The sequence below is a fragment of the Ictalurus furcatus genome, chromosome 4 (genome assembly GCF_023375685.1).
Source record: "Ictalurus furcatus strain D&B chromosome 4, Billie_1.0, whole genome shotgun sequence".
NCBI classification, from domain to species: Eukaryota; Metazoa; Chordata; class Actinopteri; order Siluriformes; family Ictaluridae; genus Ictalurus; species Ictalurus furcatus.
Window position 1 is genome coordinate 6,139,695 of NC_071258.1, and position 19,545 is coordinate 6,159,239.

Below are 19,545 nucleotides of genomic sequence, written 5' to 3' on the forward strand. Positions count from 1 at the left end.
TGGGGTTTGTACAGTATTTCTGAGACTCGAGAGGTGTTGCGTTGTGAATTTATTTTCAAAACATGAAAAACAAAACCGCACGATGAGACCCTGTGAAAAATTGCTCAGGATCAGCATTATCAACGTTGCTAAAATCTTTCCAATTACTGAAGTGAAATGTCAAAAGTCAATTTTACAATAAAAACAAAACAAAACAATGCTTTCCATTTTAAACAAGACCTGACAGACGGTTCCAAAAAAAAAAATTTTAAATCACATCACAGACCACATGTTTTCCGCTATGCCATTTATGAACCGTAATCATTTACAATGTATGTAGCTGTGCTAAATCAACATTCCACTTTCCCTAAAGGAAACCTCCACCCTGAAACACATTAAATAGATATTTAAATGCTTACATGAACAGATTTGTGATTCTCATGCTAATTTGTTGGTTCCTAGGGTCTACCTGTGAGAAGACAGCGGCTTGTGAGCCATGCTGATGTCACAGGTGGACACTGCAAGTGCAGTTACAATGGTGCTTAATAGGAGAACAAATTTCAGCGATCTCAAATGTAAGTGAGAACGCTCATATTTCGCGGTTAGTTCCTAAAAACAAAAAAGAGAAGGAGCTTCGTTTCACTGTATACATCCATTGCTCACCATTTTCAAGCAACGTCATATTAACGAGAAAGCCAATACAGGAGTAGGCAACAACAACACACTTGCTCTTCACTTGGGTAGTTAGTGAGCTACGAGATAACAAAGCTGACGGTGTTCGAGGATGTATTAGCATTAATGTTTACATTTATTCATTTAGCAGACACTTCTATCCAAAGCGACTTATAAATGAGGAAATACAAGCAAAGCGAATGGAATATCAAGTGGAGAACAATACAAGTAGTGCTACCATACAAGATTTTTTAATTGAGTTCTAGAGCAGCAAAGTGCGCAGAGTAAGTTTTTTTTTTTTTTTAAAGGATGATGTGGGGTTGGCGTTTTAGGGGTTAGTTACGTGCTCACAGAAGAGGTGGGTCTTTAGCTGTTCCACCACTGAGGGACGGTTAGAGTGAAGATTCTGTAAAGGAACTTTGAGCCACGCTGAGTAGGCACTACTAAGCGTCGGTTAATCGTTAATCAATCGCAGAATGCGTGAGGGAACGTAAGCCTCAAGGAGAGTGTTGAGGTACGGGGGTGCTGTTCCAGACAAGGTCTTGTACGTGAGCATCAAGGCCTTGAATTTGATACGGGCGGCTACAGGAAGCCAGTGGAGGGAGATGAAGAGGAGTGTGACATGGGTCATTTGGGCTGGTTGAAGACGAGACATGCTGCTGCATTCTGAATGATTTGAAAGGGTTTGATGGAGCTGGCTGGGAGGCCCGAGAGTAGTGCGTTGCAGTAGTCCAGTTTTGGTATGACAAGGGCCTGGACTAGTAGCTGTGTAGCCTGTTCAGTGAGATAGGGTCTGATTTTCTTGATGTTGTACAGAATGAACCTACAGGACCGTTGAACAGAGTTTGAGCAGACTGGCACCACTATCAGCAGGTCGTCGAAGGGCATTGTGGATAATGTAGGAAAACAGTAACCCAAGTGAAAATGGACCAGTTGAAACCGTTTAACTATAAAGATTAATATGCCTAGTAGTTCAGGGTGGATTTTTCCTTTAACATTAAACCGTAATTGTTTTATATTAACAGACACAAGCAATGCATGATGCAAAGTGGTGACGGAATTAGCTAAATAGAAATTAAAAGATCTTATATCTTATATTCATAATGTACAATTCAAACTAATTACACAAACACTCTTCTTTCTTGAAGGGCAGTGGTCGCTCAGTGGACTGAGACTTACAGCTGCACAATAGATCATTTACTAATCGTTATCACAATAATAATGCTAAAGAGGACACAAACACAAACATAATTATTATTATTATTATTATGTTTTTTTTAGTTCTGTGAGCATTGCACAAAATTAAAGAGGGTCTGGATAATATTCTAGGGTGACTGACAGGGGGGGAAAATGTGTTAAATTAATGCAGGTCCAGCTTTAACCTTGACATATCCTCAAATATGTTTTATACTACTAAGTATACTGTGATTGCAACCTGTAACTATAATATGCTGCTTGTCCATATGTGCAGCACTACCTCTAATTTACTGTAAGGTTAAGATTTCAGGACTGCCAAAGAGCCACCCAAAACCCTTAACCCTCACCTGCCCAGCTGTACTTTTACATTGGATTCTGCTTCACTTATAAGTCACTTATAAGCTAAATTACAATATAAAAGGTTTTCTGCCTGGACCAGATCATCAGCATTTCTCAAACAAATCCAAAATGCAGCATACACCCTGCTAGGATGACTAGAATGGCTGGAGAAGACTGGATATAAAGGGATAAGGTCATGATAAAATAGGATGAGTGCTGATGCATGCAGGTTCAAGAATGATTACATGAATTATAAGAATGTCGCTGGATCTCTCACATACACACACACACATACACACACATACATTTCACTGGCCCTGGCTGTTGCCCTGTTGCCCAGAGTAGTTGCCATACTGGCTGTAGTACTGGTTCCACTGGCTCTGGTTCTGGTAGTACTGTTGCCACTGCTGGGCATACTGGCCAAAGAGAAAGAGAGAAACAGACAAAGAGATTATTGAGCTACAAAGCTTAAGTTCTGTTTGGGTAAACATTTGCTCATTTCAAATTTCTACTAATAGTGTGGTTGTAATGCTATTCGGACAAGATAAGCTTTCCAGATGCATGTCTGTTAAAGGGGTCATATTTTGCTTTTTAAACATTTTAAACCTTCATTATTTTGTTTATTAGGTGTAATATAATAGGTTAATGTGCTTTAATGTTCAAGAAACGCATTATTTGTCACATACTGTACATTATTGCAGTACTTCTATTCCCAGGCTGCCTGAAACGCTCCGATTGAGTTCCGTTTTCTCCAAAGCCTGTCCTCTACAAAAGCTGACCCGTTGCATTGTGATTGGCCAAAAACCTCAAGCGTGTCAGAAATATAACGCCCCTTGAGTTAGCTTCAGCCTCCGAGGACTCTAAAGCAATTCTAAGCTCCTACGCGACGTCATTGGTTTTACCGTACGGGTTCGAGCCCAAGTCAGATTCAGAAAATGTGGATGATCAAACGGAAGCAACTTTACAAGCACGACTTGAGCAGAACGTTTGATAGTGGTAAGTTTTTATTTTGTAACTCTCTTACCTTTCAGATACGATGTAAATTCCTCTGGCCTGCCGGCACCTTGTTAAGTGAAGAACTATGCTATGTACACAGCATCTGTGTGTACATAGGTACTCGTGATATATCTTTGGAAAGTTAGGATTCTTCTGATATAAACCGTTTCAAGAAACAATCACAACATCAGCTACAATCAACGTCCCGGTCCACCAGACCACCGACATACAAACAAACATTTAAAACAACTGAGGCAACTTGGCAAACTTTAGCTAGCACGTTAGCAGAGGTCTACTACACAAAACTCTGCATTTGAACAGTCAATAGCAGATACTTCATAAAATAATCACACACATTTACAGGTTCTGATTCGTAAGCACAAGACTTTCCGAGTAAACTGGGAATCGCCACACTTTTCAGGAGTAGTGTTTGTGTGTAGCCTGCCTTGTACTCGCACAGGTTTAGGAAGCTGTCCTCCGTAAAATGTGCTGTGCACAAGCAAACGTTTGGGTTGTACTGCTCAGGAACAGCGTTATGAATAAACAGTAACCACTGATTCCTAATTTATTAGGCCAAACAAAGGGGTTTTGCTTTCGCATCGAAACACACAGTGGCTCCACGACATGGCGTCAAACAATTCACTTCTTTCTTCGTGGCTGCCTTTGGGCGGGATTATGCAAATATTTCACAGTGACATAGACGTTTGCGGAAGTAATATATGCACTTCGAACGAGATGTTTTGGGCAGGTCTGGAGCAGTGTTCTCTGTTAGATAGAATAAATCCCTTTGGAGGAGACTATGAGCTTTGTAACTTTGCACAGACAGATACATCACACAGTAAAGGCAAAGGAAAACATTCAAAAGCATAATATGACTCCTTTAAGTAATGTTGCTGGAGGAGGTCTGTAGTAATTTTGGTTCACATGGGAAAAGCAATCTCTATATAAATGACAAAGATGGGAGTGTTCTCACAATATACACATTGTCGAAACACTAACAAATCGATGCGTACTACTGGCCAAGGACATAATACCCATCAAAACGGCTGAAAACGAGGGTTTAAAGCAGGGGTGTCCAATCATATCCGGAAAGGGCCGGTGTGGGTGCAGGTTTTCATTTCAACCAAGCAGGAGCCAAACAGAAGAAGTCAGTATGGGGGCAAATACTTTTTTTCACAGCACTGTAAAACTGAGTTTAATACAGACTACTTGCTTTGTCCTTCATTATATTGGCTTCTTGAAGGGCATGTGGTCGTGCTTGATCGTTAGTAGGTCACATGACCATAACATATATAGGCTACACCTGTGCTAAGAGCTCAATAACATAAACCCCCTGGAAATGTCACTTCTCTGACAAGTTCCCTTTAAATGTCATCTGTATTTCGTTGTTCTGTGTTTTAAACTCAGCCAATACTTGGTTTCGGTTTGGTTTCAGTAGGAGGTGAAAGAAAAGAGCTGTAAAAAAAAAAAGTTCCATAACCCCCGAGTAAGAATTTATTCTATGAATTATTAAAATATTAGGCCCATTATTCAACTAGTCATATATTCTGGCTAGTTATTGGAGCTCTACTTCCTGAGCTTTACACCACATGAACTGTCAGAATTTATAGGCCTATTTTAATAACAATAAGAACTCAATAATACAGATTTATTACAGATAATGGTGGATTGTGATTTCCACTATTGTAACTAAACTGGAAAATGATGCCCCCCCACCCCCGGTTATGCTTCATGGGCCCGATTTTGAGTCATGAATCACTGGTCATGACAGTAACACAAGGGGAAATGAAAGTATTAAAATAAATAAGGTTTTATAAATACGTTCCAAACACATGTGCACATACTTGCCATGTTAATAACGGAGATGAAGGAGACACACTGGGTATCATCTGTCTCGGGTCTTACCTGCTGGTACTGCTGGTTGTAGCTCTGTTGCTGGTTGTACCCAGAGGCTTGATTATCACTGTAGCCTTGTCCATATCCAGGATACTGGCTGTAATTCCCATAGTTGTAGCTTCCTTGGTTGTAGTTGCCTTGGTTGTAGTTGCTCTGGTTGTAGTCTTGGTTATATCCTTGGTTGTAGCTCTACATGGATCACATGAAAGATTTCCATATTGTAGAAAAGCATCAGTGGAGAACCAGGGTGTCAGAGATGGACGACTCTTACCTGGTTGTATCCATCCTTACTATAGGAACCTTGGTGGTTGCTGTTATAGCTTCCTCCATAGCTCTGGTTACGGTTGTAGCCACCTCTCGAGCTGTCTCTGTAATTCCCACCCCAGCCGTTCTGGTTGTAGCCTCCACGTTTAAAACCTGACCAATACATGCAACTCCATCAAGCACTGACACTCATGACATACAGGATGTTTGATTTTATGGAATAATTACTCAAAGAGGTGTGTAGCAGTGGGTAATATCATAAGACATTTCTACGATACATGATATGCATGATGGTTAGGTTTAAATACGTCTCAGCTTAATAGTTATGAACGCTAAAAAAATATTAAAATAATATTTGATCAAATATAGGCCGAAAGAGAGCAAGGACCTGGTCTGTATCCTCCTCCAGAGCCGCCGCGGTTCTGATAGCCTCCTCGTGGACCTCCACGGTTGTCATAGCGTTGGAAGCTGCTGCTTTGGCCGCGGTAACCCGTCTGCCGGTTATCGTAGCGTTTTTCAGGTGGAGGCGCAGCCTGCCGGCCCTCCTCGTTGTACTGCTTCACCATCTTTTCTGCTTCGTCTCTCTGCAGCTCAACGAAGGTCACCTCATCCAGGAAATCTCCAGACTCCGGCAGCACAAAGTTAGCTTCGAAAGGACATCGGGCCGGAAAGAAGAGGGAAAGCAGACGGGACACAGAGAGAAAGGGAGGGAGAAAAGAGTAGCAGAGAAGGGAGAAGAAATGGTGGGGACAAGTAGAGTCACACCACCAGGAGACAGAAAAATCTTAATTAATATCATATAACAGCAAACATTTCACAACACCCTTTATAAAAATAAAATAAATAAATAAATAAAAACAGGTGACAACACAATCATGTAGAGATGAGAACATAAACAATAAGACCTGGAGCAAACATGGCCTCTCAGAAAGGATGGGATTCAATACTTGCTCTAGTTTACATAGACAGGAATAAGTGAAAACATCAAATGATCCAAATAGGCAAAAGGTTTTAAATTGAAGAGATGGCAGAAATGAACACTGCCGCTGCAAACCAAGAGTTAACTCAATATGAAAAAGTATGAATAAGCCAGGAAGATAGTGTTGGATATTTCAGTCAATTTGAAGCCAGATAATGGTACTGATTAAGTCTTGATCATCTGCTCAGTTTGCAGTGCTTCAGCAGGTAAGGAGGATGGGGAGTAAGGGGTGGGCGATATAGCCAATACCTTAAACCACAATAGTGCAGACAGTAGCAGTGTATGATCATACACGCATTTCTATGGAAAGAAATAATCAGATATAATAAATGACAGATTCGACTTAAATCAATTTCGTGCAGCTTAACGAGCCCAAGGCGGCACATACGAAGAATATTGCGTTTGTCTGTGTAAGGTTATCTACACTACAAATAAAATCAGAAAACAACAAAACCTATATTTGCAAAATAGCGAATATTTTATTATCCTATTAAATGGTCTATAGAAATCTCTCTAAACCTTCAGTAGGCAGTTTTTTTTAAAAATACAAAATGGAGTAATCCCAGTTATGCGCTCAATGCCAAAAGCACAAAGCAGACCTGCAAATGGATTATTTTTCTATAACAGCACGTGTAAATGTTTTTACTCCACTCATATCACACTGTTTTGCCAGCGATTACAATTTTAAAATGTATTAATGAACAACACATCATGGTTATAGTTAAATGTATATGTTGTAGAATGTCTGCAAAACAAGTTAGTTCCCCTTATCACTTACATTAAAAGCAGCTTTTAATGTAAGTGATATTACACTAACCCACCCCACCCCACCAACCCACCCCCACCCCCCCAATAGAGTTCCTACTATGAACCTGAACTGCAGTTATAAACTGCTTTTACTGGTATACCGCCCACCACTAATGGGGAGGGGTGAAAAGAGAAATAAATTTTTTTAAATGTTTAAAAAAAAAAAAATCAAACTTAGGTCAAGGGCCTAACAGACAGAGTTCTTAGTTCAATGATGAAAGGGGTAGGGGGCATCGTCCAAGTTTGACTACAAACAAAAACATACAAATAGTTGAGCAGAGATCTTGAATCTGTTTGAAAAGTGGTTTGCTTTTGTCCACTGCATTCCTACCTTTCATTTCTAAAACAGCATGATCGGGCACATCCTTCCCTTCCACATCAGTTTGCTTTAACGTTCGCTCTTTTAAGTCCTCGTCCGTGGGACAAATTACAATAGCCTTGCGTTGAAACCCTTCAAAGGGACGCATTTTTCGTCTCTGGGCTGATCCATATACATTTGTCTAGCAATGGTGACAAGAAAGAAGTAGAAGCTGTTCGTTATTGTTACTTTGTGTTCTGGTTTGGGCAACGCGAAGCCTGCAATGATGAAGTGAGAGTGGGGTTTTTCCTGACGAGCTACTGACAGCCTCTCACAACTCCGCTGACTTACCTTCCGTATCTGCTCATCCGCACCTACGACACAGCTGATAACTGGGACCCTTTCACAGTTCTAAAATTCAAACAAAGCTGAATCTGAAATGGGAAAAAAAAGCCTGATTTATATTTCTATGAAGTGTATCTGTGAACAGATGTTCATCCAGGTTTCTGCCAAAATCTTTCCACTTAATGTAACGAACTACGTGGCGGCAACCGAAACAACAGACGGCAGAAAGTCGACCGAACAGATCCTTTGAGAGCACGGATGACCCTATCACAGCTCACGATTCTGAGGATCACACGTTTGTTTACATTTTCACCTAGAAGAAGACGTAGCATAAAGAGTCGTGACAGAAATGTTATAAACTAGCTCCTTTTTTGCAATACTGCATACTTCCTCATTTGCGTCAATCAGCTTTTTCGTTAGCCAAAACATTATTAGCATTCGGTCTAAGAGTTTCTGGATATTGAAAGAAAAAAAAAATCTGTCAGTTTATTTCTTTCATTAAAAGGAAAGAGCTCGCTTAGCAATGATTAAATGCCATATGTTTATATTTTGCCTCATTCGCCCAAATGAGGTCATTAGAAAATCTTGTGGTAGAAAAACAAACCACGAGCCTGAGATGGAGATGTCGAAAAAAGTACCAATCCCAACGGTATTGGATTTCCAGCTGCTAGCTAGCCGACATTATCGGTCATTTTAATCTAAGTAATATACGCTAATGCAAGGGACCAAATGAAAACATAAACAGCAGGGCTGCAATCTCAATAAGAATTTCAGATACGCGTTGCAAAATGCACGTGTGTTCATGAGACTCGACTGTCACTTCTAGCCCAAAACAACACGGTCGATCATCTCATCAACCGCGGCCTTTTATTTATCGTAAAATAAGATAAGGGATAATCCATAGCTAGTTGTGTGTTACAGGATTTAATGCATGATGTGGAGGTAATCAACCACCCGACACATGGTCAGAGAACAGTTAATTGTCATGAGTTATTTTATATACGGGTATATTGTTAGATGTAGAATTCTACCTACTCTAAATCACACACAGTTGTAAAGTAGTGCGATAAGATTACATTTATTTGAATTAATTATGGTAAATAGTTAATAGAGAGAGAGAGACGTGTGTGCGAATTACCTGCGTCTGTGCCGCGTCTCTACTAACAATGAAGCTGTGAGTTTTACTACTGTATGCAACTATAACTGTATGTTACTATGGTTACAGTTGTTTATAGGCAGCGCATTAATTGAGAACAGTAATTAAACTGACCGGAACTACCGGTGGTATATGTTTTAACGCACACCTTCTGGCCAATCAGAATAGAGTATTCGGACAGACTCCTATAAAATGCATTTATCATGAGGGGGATAAAAATATTGGGGGAGATATCGAGATGAACTGAACTTAACAATGCTATTCCTAGAAAGAATTTATGGAGATGCAAGTTCAAATAAAAGTCTGGGTCTTTTCTCCTTCACTATCATGGGAAGACTAAAAGACTAGGAGACATTTTGGCTTCAAAACTGAATCCTGTTATTATTCTGACTTCACAGGGCTATTGTGTTCTATTATCTTTTATTCAATACTTTTAAAAATTACATGTAATGGTGCTACAATATGCTGAAAGGGTCCCATAACTCACCGTTACTTACCTCTCCAGCATTGGTGCTTCTGTCCCATAGACATATATATACACACACATACACTACTTACCTGAATAAACTTACAGTTCCAAAGGTCAAGCCAAAGCACCACCATCGGACCTTACTTACCTTACAAACCAGACGAGTAGCTCCTACAAATCTAAAAATGTTAGTTTTGACTTACCTTGGTGCTTTACCAAAACATTAACACTTAACATTTCCAACTGTACATGATACTGCAGGTTACTTCTGGTAATTACCAAAGCAACAAAAGTTGTTTTTCTTACTCACCAGGCAGAGCTTACTTGTCTCTCAACATCTTAACACTGTAATGGATCTACTTGTATGGTATTGAAAAGGCTCACAAGACAATATACAAAAGTATGAGAAAATAAAGGACGCTGAAAATACTGCAGCAGTAACAGCAATCACTTTCCTCTCATGTTACAAAATAGCATTTCTTTACAATACAGGATCAACAAAACTAAGAAAAGAGAGGCTGATGCTTCTTCTACTCTATCATATTTTGGCTCCCTGAAAGATAAATAAATAACGCATTAGAAAGATGGCATTAAAGGTCATCCACAGTTTTGTCTTGGTAGAGGATTATGAGGCTGGAGGCAGTACCTGGTCCAGAATGTAGTTGCGTTTCTTGCGGGCGGCGATCTGGATGAGTCGGTTCAGACACTGTGTGGCTTGCTGGATGAGAATGTCCCAGCGACCTGCGTAATTCCTCTGACGCCGCAGACCCATCACCTACAAACAATATACACACAGCCTTCAACATTCAGGATTAGAGCTGCAACAACTAATCGATACTACAGTAGGTGGTCAACCAGAACATCCATTACCACCGCGTGTACATACAAACCGCATGTCACATGTGAGTCATTCGAGAAATTACCACCAGGTGGTGCAAAAGGCGGTTTGCAAAACGACTGGAATTGTGACGTTTTGGTTTGCAAATGGAGACCAAATAAGAGAATAAAAAAAATTATAGTTAAAGTAAATAAATAAAAAAATGTCACATGGATGTCTCACACCTCCAGGATTGGGGGTTCGATTCCCACCTCCGCCATGTGTGCGGCGTTTGAATGTTCTCCCTGTGCTTTGGGGGTTTCCTCCGGGTACTCCGGTTTCCTCCCCCAGCCCAAATACATGCATTGTAGCTTGATTGGCATTTCCAAATTGTAGTAGTGTGTGAATGGGTCTGTGCGTGACCCAGAAAAGGATAAGCGGTATAGAAAATGGATGGATGGATTTAAACATTTTTAAAACTTTCCCACTGGCCCCCTGCAATTACACCACTGACCACTAGGGGTCTGCGGACCACCGGATGAGAAACACTGCACTAGACTAGATAGAGGGCGCAGTGTATAGTGCGTTATTTGGGACACACCTTTAGTATTTACTCTCCGAAGCGTGTTTTCAGAACAGAAGTAACGTAATGAGTAAATGTACCGCGCGCAGACCAACTAATCGATAATGACATTCGTTGACCACGATTTTCATAATCGATTATTATCGATTAACGTGTGTCGGCAGTGTGTGTACATAACCTCCCTACAAGGGTAAAAATCCACCCACTCCTTTTTTTATATTCCCAATAAATCATAAACAGTGTCTCAAAATGAGCCGTTCACGGTTTCTATCCAATGTGAAGTCATGTCAGAACAGGCCCCGCCCACGACTGGTGATGGACTCTGCCCTATTAGCTAGCATAGATCCTCCCCTGAGTGAGCTGCACACAGTCCGTCATGTTCTCCACGCTGGAGCCGCTACAGTGATAAGAAGAATGTCTCAGTTTCGTAAGCTTTGGAAGTGTTCTATTGTTGGCCGTTAGAATGAACATAAGAGTCTTCAGGTACTCCCGGCATCAGAGGCACTGAAGACGCAGCGGAGAAGTTTTATTTTTGAAGGAAATGTGCCCCAAAAAATAGTTAAAATCATACATGTTTGTGCAAATCATTTTACACCAGACTGCTTTGTGAATGAGGGTCAATATAAAGCAGGATTTGCTAAAAACTTGGTTCTCAAGCATGGATCAGTACCAGATGTTCATGATCCAGCTTCATATCCAGAAGACGTAAGTATCGCACTTTACATTTTGTGAATGTTTGCAAATCGCCTTTCCAAATGTGCTTGTTAGCTAATTCCACAGCTAATGCGGATAAAATCATGGTCTCTGATTGTATTCACGGAGACCAGAGCTATGTCGTTGTTTTAATTTTTAACCAAAAAACGCTTCCTGTCTGTGTATAATTCATACATATATGGCTGAACACGGGTATTTACGGTGTCAGTCATATCGGTTCTCCTGACTTCTTCTTGGCGTGGTATCCCGAAGCACGAGCTGTGAAGGCGCAGCCCTCTTCCGGAAAGGGGGCGGGAAGCAGCAGCTCATTTGCATTTAAAGAGACACACACGAAAACAGTGTATTTTTGCAACCACCCAAAAAGGTGCATTTACAGCATGGTATAATAAATGATCCGTGGGGTATTTTGAGCTGAAACTTCAGACACATTCTGGGGACAGCTGAGACTTCTATTACATCTTGTAAAAAAGGGGCATAACAGGTCCTCTTTAAAAATGTCACCCGTTATGCCGTGGAATCCGATCCCTATAACGGTGTAGTAAGGCTTACCTTCATCTTCTCCATAATGGCGTTGGTGCCGAGAATGTTGTATTTCTTCTCGGGGTTCGTCTCAGCATGCTTGGCTGCCCAAGTGGTTTTGCCACACGCGGGCAGACCAACCATCATCAAGATCTAAGACAAAGGTACAGCAATGTACAAACTATATGGTGTGTTTGCTCAGGAAAAAGAAAAAAACAAAAACAAAACAGCAATAGATAAGAGTCAAGACATAAAAAAAAGACAAAAAAACATGAAAGGTACACTGTTTTACCCTTACCCCTAATGTAATGTAATCCACATCATGTAATGTATTGTAACGTATAATGTAAACCAGAGATGTCTAACTGAAGGCCTATACGGTTTCATTCGGAATGTGCAAATTTCTAAAAAAATTAATAAATAAATTACTGGAACAAACATACATCTGACACAAAATGGGATTACCGATGGTACCAACCTCACAGTCAGCCTTGGTTGCAGGACCTACAGTGCCTCTAATCCTGTCCTCCACTGCAATAGTCTGGATGAACTCATATCCCTCTGGTGAAGGGAAGAAAGGCTCCTCCTTTTGGCCAAAGTTAAACTCCACAGCACAGTTTTTCACCAGGATATGAGGGAAAAGCGCTCGACCAGACAGCTCCTCCTTTCTGACCTGGAACGCTACATCCAACCACTTCCCGTTCTTCGAGAATGAAATCTCCACTTCATGACTGCTGTCAAAGTCCTGAAACATTAGCACATGCATATATGACCGCACACAATCGTTATGAAGAACGGTTAGGATTGTGTTCTCGGAAATACCTGCAGAACTCACAATATAGCATCCGACGACGTCATTTTCGCCAAATTTCTGCCCGTAATCTTCAAATTTGCAGTTGGAGGATTTTTTTCCTGTTCCGCCGTATCCGTAAGAGAATGGCTCTTCACCTAAAAGTATACACGAGAAAATGAGCCATTTACACAACCTGCAAGAGAAAGATTTTAATGAAGGTAAATGTAAAGCAGTTTCTCAATTGTGTGTGTGTGTGTGTGTTTTCCACTCGCCAAGCTGTGTGCTGCAGGAATCCAGAGACCAGCCCACGCGCACTACATGTGGGTCAGGCTCACTACTCGGAAGATGTTTGACTGAGATCTCTTCTGTTATCTGCCACGACACACACAGACAAACATTTCACCTCACACGGCCTAGTTTCAGCAGATCCTGTACTGTAACCAAATCCTGTAACCACTCTTTACAGCCGCGGTGAACAGAAAAGCAGGCATCTAAGGAGGCACAACACATCGCCTGGTCTTTTCCCAAACTTCAGATGTTCAGTTTGTGTGAGCCTGTGCCCCTGGAAGCTTCAGATTCCTGTTCTTGGTTGACAGGAGTGAAAAGCGACATGGTCTTCTGCTGTAGTAGCCCGGTATGCCTCACAGTTTGACATGCTGTGCATTATGTGATGCTTTCCTGCTCATTACGGTTACAAAGAGTGGTTATGCGGGATAACATTATTACCCTCATCTCGTAGCAGACACGGCCCTTGTTCACACCGTATGAGGCGCGTGCGCCGGACCAAAGGTAAGCAAAGCCTTCGATGGTAAGAGGGTAGCCACTGTAGCGGTCTCGGGCAACTTTGAAGTGCAGATCGCAATTATCTACAAGAGAGGGAGAATCTCATTTAAGTCTTTTCTAAACTTCAGAAACTACAGTAGAAACTGTATTTGAAATGTAGGTAATTTCCTACATTTATACTGCGACTATAATGTTTACAAAGACCGCACTCTACAGAAAAAGAGAGACAAAATTACACTAACAGGTATCAATGGCCACCAGCGTGTCATCAAAATCCTCCTCATCTTCTTCAGCTGGAGGCTGAGGTGAGCGGGACCTAGAATAAAAAAAAAAACAAAAGTAGTAAACATAATCAACGTCTAAAATTTCTCTTTTAAAACAAACGGCTTATACCAACACACGTTCTGGGACAACCAAAATCCTCACCTCTTGTCCTCTCGATGCTCGTAGTAACTATATCCGGGGGCGTCGTCGTGGTGCCTTTTACGGCCGTGAGGTGCCTGGTTGTCCTGATGGGACGTGTAACGTGAAGCCTGCTGGGCCTCTTCCAACTCGCTGGCTGCTCTAGGGTCTTGCTGCTGTTCTGGCTTTACGTCATCCTCCTCCTTCACCTCACCTGGTAGTGCATTTTGCTCTGAAGACACAATAAGAGTTTCACGTCACACAGTCCTCTCTGAAACGATTGGGGCAACAAGGCCAATTCATTTGTCTTTGCTGTAGACTGAAGATGTTTGGGTTGGAGATCAAAGTAGAGGTCGACCAATTGATCGGTTCTGCAGGTTAATCAGCACCGATAACCGACTGCTGGAACTATTGGTTATCGGCAAAAATCCATAACGGTAGTTTTTCCCGGTTGAGTCCTTTGCAGGAGCGGTTGAGAAGTCGTTATACAGTATGAGAGCGGCCTCTAGAGGCGAAATGGCACTGATGCCTCGTGGTGTTTGTTTTTGATATGAGAGACTACACTCTGCACGACGTGCGGGATACTTCAGATATGGGTTTAAAATATCGACGACAACAACAACAACAACAACAACAAAAAAAAGAGTTACTGGGAGTGTTACTTTTCAGTTCAGTTTGTATGAATATCTTTTATTTACTTCAATGTTTATTAATATTTTTATATATGTATGTATACGCACACTACCCGTCAAAAGTTTAGACACACTCATTCTTTATTTTTATTTTCCCCCACATTTTAGAATATTAATAAAGTCATCGAAACTCTGGAATAGCACAAACTATGGGAACTATACCAATTATGTTGTGATTAAAAAAAAAAAATCCAAAATAAAATCAAAATAATTTAGCATTTTAGCATCTTTAAAGTAGACACCCTTTTTGCCTAGAATTTCCACAAATGTATTCTTGGCATTTTCTCAACCGATTTCTTGAGGAATCTCCCTGAGATGCTTTTTAAGCAGTATTAAAGGAGTTCCCACCTACGCTGGACACTTACTGGCTGCTTTTCGGAATATTTCATCCGTTTAAAAAAATATATATTTTTTGTAAATAAAATGTTAGTTTTCTAATGAAAGAAATGAATACGTTGGCACAATTATATTTTTCTCTACAACATCGATTTCAAACATTTAATCATATACCTTCAGATCAAAAGGTTTTTAAGATCATGAGAAACATTTCAGTCGAGTGTCTCTGAACTTTTGACCGGTAGTGTGTACATTTCCTTTTAAAAAGTACAGTATATTTTCATGTTACAGTCAGTACTGTTTATTTTTGCCATTTTTAAAGCTCAACTCAAGACATACTTTTTTAAACTTGCGTTTGACTGTTGAGGTCTACTTTTATTATTATTGTTGTCATTCTTATTAACTTTGATCATTTTTTTCTGTGTACTGCTTATTTTGTGTACAGCGCTTTGAGAAGCTGCTTTTAAAGGCGCTTTATAAAATAAAGTTTATTATTATTATTACTATTATAAAGTTCAGCAATATTTTACTTTGAGTGCTACGTTTTCATTCAGTATCAATATTAAAAACTATCGGTTGATTAATCGGTTATCGGCAGGTACCGCCCAACTTAGTTATCCGTATCGGTAAAATCCACTATTGGGCGACCTCTAATCAAAAGATAATTATGAGAAGAGAGATTAGAATTTCAGTTTTTATTTCCTGGTATTTATATGTAGATGTGTTGAACGTCATAGAACATAGCACATTTTGTATCAGACCACCAAACTTGTAGGTGAGCACAAAAAACAAACAACAATATGTGACTGACATGTTAAAACTTGTTCATGTTTAAACAATAAATGGCTCTGAACATCGACTCTTGGTTTTAGGCTTCAGTTTCACCTGTGAAGTCTGCATTTGTTGTTAAAAAGGATAAGCCAACACGAAGATCAGAGAGCTGTCTATGGGAGAAAAGCAAGCCATTTTGCAGCTGAAAAAAAAGAGGGAAAAATCAATCAGAGGGGCATTACACAAACACTGGGCATAGCCAGTACAACAATTTCGAACGTCCTGAAAAAGAAAGCAACCACTGGTGTACTGAGCAACAGACACCAAATGGGTCCGCCAAGGAAAACAACAACAACAACAGGTGATGACAGAAACATTGTGAGAGCTTTTCTTAAACTTTTGCTCACCTAAAAAAAAAAAAAAAAAAAAAAGGGTGGTCTGATACAAAAGGTTCTATGTTTTATGTTGTTTAACACGTCTAGATGTAAATACAAGGAAATAAATGCTGAAATCCTAAACTCTCGTCTCATATCCATCTTTTGATCTCAAACCCAAATGTCTTTTGGGTTTGAGAAAAGTTTTGTACTGGAGCTATGAGGCTAAATTGTTTAATTAGTTTAACATCAAACAATCTCAAAACTCACAAAACACACAAACAGTTTTAGTATGAATAAGTCTAATGCTTGCATGGTTTGATACTAAACTGTGTGTAAAAGAAAAAAAAAAGTCATTCCAGCTTTAAAATGCCTGCTATGACCATTTTTATGGGCTCTGTGGCCCATTTTAAAAGATAAGTGTGGTATCTTCGCCAACTTCTCAGACAAAATTGCAGTAATTAAACCTGTATTTCTATATCCGTAGATAAGGACACTGTAAAACCTGAACGCGATCTGACCTTCTGTGAAGACAGGCAGCATCTCTGTTTCGGGTTTGACTCGAGGCTCCTCGACAATCTCCGCTCTGTTCACATCGTGATCTACGTCAGGGACGACTTTTGTCTCGTCTTTGATCTGAATGCCCTCGTCTTCCTGCCGTCCCTGGTGAGACACGTCTTCATAGCCAGGCTCCTCATCACCAGCAACTGCACATGTAGAATAACATTCTCAACCTTAGATGCCCTGCTCACGAAATACTCACTGCCTGATAATCTCTGTACACTTTTCTGGCCACAAGCTTCAGAATTCAAATGTGCAATCTGATTGGCTCTCCACACTTTTGAACTTTTGGCGCAAGACATACTGCACCGTGTAGATGTATTCACAACCGGTTCACAACTGGTTGGGGGAGGGGGGAGGATCCAGATCTTATCATGTATTGTAGAAATGTTTTCAAGTATTGTGAGATGATATGTTTTTGTTATTACCTGCTTCGGTTTGCTGTCCATCACCAGGTGTGACTTCCTGTGCATCCTGTGCTGCTGCTTCGCTCTCTAAAGCAGCCTTCAGTCTGTCCACCAGGTCCGCCTTCAGGCCACGGGTGTCTAATCCCCTCTTCTGCAGCTCCTCCTTCAACTCGTTCACTTTTAGCCTTTTCACATCAATGTCCATTGCAGATTAAGGTAGAACCGTCTTCCAAATATGCACAGGGAAAAAGTAGAGGGTAAAGAACAACAACAACAACAACAACAACAACAACAACGTCATGCAACCTGTCAAACAGATTAACTATATACAATATATACAAACTATATAAATACTACATATATACAGTTGTGCCCAAAAGTTTGCATACTCCTTACAGAATCTGCTAAATCTTAACACTGTTAACAATATAAAAGAGATCATAAAAATCCCATGTTGTTTTTTTATTTAGTTCTGTCCTGAATAAGCTATTTCACATAACAGATGTTTGAATATAGTCTACAAGTCAAGTTAATAGCTGAATTTATAAAAATTACCCCGTTCAAAAGTTGACATACGCTTGATTCTTAATACTGTGTGTCGTTACCTGGATGATCAACGTCAGTTTTTATGTTTTATGAGAGTTGTTCATGAGTCCCTTGTTTGTCCTGAGCAGTTAACTGCCCACTGTTCTTCAGAAAAATCCTCCAGGTCCTGCACATTCTTTGCTTTTCCAGCATCTTCTGCATATTTTACCAGTGATCGGTGTAAACTGTTAGTATTTTGTCTTCTGGGTGACATGTAAATATCTTATTTAGCATCTGAAGGGCAATAATAAATGGGGAAAAAAACGACCTTTAAACAAAATAATAATTTACACCGATCATCCTGTTCAAAAGTTTACACCCCCTGGCTCTTAAAGTATCGTGTTACCTTTTTGAGCATCTGTAAAGATTTAAACCTTATGTAATAGTCGTGTTCGATCCCTCAGTTGTCCTCAGTGTGAAAAGATGGATCTCAACATCATATAGCCGCTGTTGAAAGGGGTCAAATATGCAGAAGATGCTGGAAATGTAAAGAATGTGCAGGACCTGGAGGATTTTTCTGAAGAACAGTGGGTGGTTTAAATGCTCAGGACAAACAAGGGACTCGTGAACAACTCTCACAAAACATAAACACAGTCGTGGATCATCCAGGTAACGACACACAGTATTAAGAACCAAATGTATGTAAACTTTTGAACGGGGTAATTCTTTATAAATTTAGCTATCACCTTGTCTTGTAGACTATATGTAAACATCTGTTATGTGAAATAGCTTATTCAGGACAGAACTAAAAAAAAAATAAAAAATAAAAAAAAAACACACAACATGGGATTTTTATGATCACTCTTATTTTGTTAACAGTATTAAGATTTAACATATTATGCAATGGGGTATGCAAACTTTTGGGCACAATTGTATAATGCTAAATACAAACTATATATAACCGATCATTTCTGTAGAACAAAATCTGCCGACTATGTAGTACATAAATGTCTTTACAAACAAACAAAAACCACAACGTATCCACTATATAGTGCACTAATTTGGGAGTGTGGTTATTTTACAGTCACGTATCTATACATAAGTGTACATATGAAACATTACAATTAAATGCAACATGCTAGTGTGCTAATAAATGCACCCTAGTAAGTAAACTGAGTATGCTTGGCTAATTGTCGGGACAAAATGTACAATTTCGGACACGTCCCCCGTCTATAGCTCAGTAAAGCAGTATTAGCTAACGACACCTTCCTTAGTTGCATATTTAAAACATACTATAAACAAATATATTAGTTAGTATAGCAATAAAATTACACCCTAGCTCGCTACTTGTACGGTTAGCTAGCTAGCTACCTAAACAGTTTCCATCACAACGGTCTGCTAACTGCCTCTACCTCATCATGTTTACCGTTACATCATAAGGCCGAGTCACAAACAACTATACAGTGTATAATACACAACCCCTATACAAGTGCCCTACGTAAGTTGAGAATAGTGTTTATCTACGCCCTACATAGTGTACGACATGTACAAAAACGACCAAATTGGAACACAGCCACACAACACACCACTAGGTAGCGACCAACAACAATTAATGTGCGAAACATATTAAGGGTGCTGTGCATATGCAAGTTTGCTGCATTAAATGAAAAATAAATGCATGAAGAGCAGGTTATTACCTTTGCAAAGTGTCAGGTTTAAGACTTCAGCCTCCAAAACAAGTGAAACGCGAGGTATTATTGAACAGCTACCGACTGAACAACATCTAGCTAAGCTAGTTGGCTGGCTGGCTAATGTAGTGCGGGCTCAGGCTGCGCAGTCGTCCATACTTGCGTTCTAAGAAGGGCACAACA

At 40.1% G+C, this 19,545-nt stretch overlaps 1 protein-coding gene across 2 annotated transcripts; it reads right to left on the reverse strand.

Annotated features, from left to right (window-relative positions):
* Nucleotides 1–28: 28 nt before the first annotated feature.
* On the reverse strand, nt 29–19,521 carry hnrnpul1 (heterogeneous nuclear ribonucleoprotein U-like 1). Of its 2 annotated transcripts, none has more exons than XM_053622652.1 (16): nt 19,372–19,521; nt 17,171–17,375; nt 16,703–16,888; nt 14,033–14,240; nt 13,849–13,922; nt 13,550–13,689; nt 13,096–13,195; nt 12,866–12,978; nt 12,509–12,775; nt 12,061–12,183; nt 10,044–10,172; nt 7,461–7,629; nt 5,732–5,989; nt 5,351–5,496; nt 5,089–5,268; nt 29–2,603 (listed from the first exon to the last, which is right to left on the reverse strand). In XM_053622652.1, exons 2-16 carry the CDS (start codon nt 17,352–17,354, stop codon nt 2,496–2,498), a joined length of 2,385 nt encoding a protein of 794 aa, XP_053478627.1. In that variant the 5' UTR covers nt 17,355–17,375; nt 19,372–19,521; the 3' UTR covers nt 29–2,495. The 2 variants fall into 2 exon arrangements, with proteins under 2 accessions (XP_053478627.1, XP_053478628.1); XM_053622653.1 differs by lacking the exon at nt 19,372–19,521 and adding an exon at nt 19,046–19,262.
* Nucleotides 19,522–19,545: the final 24 nt, after the last annotated feature.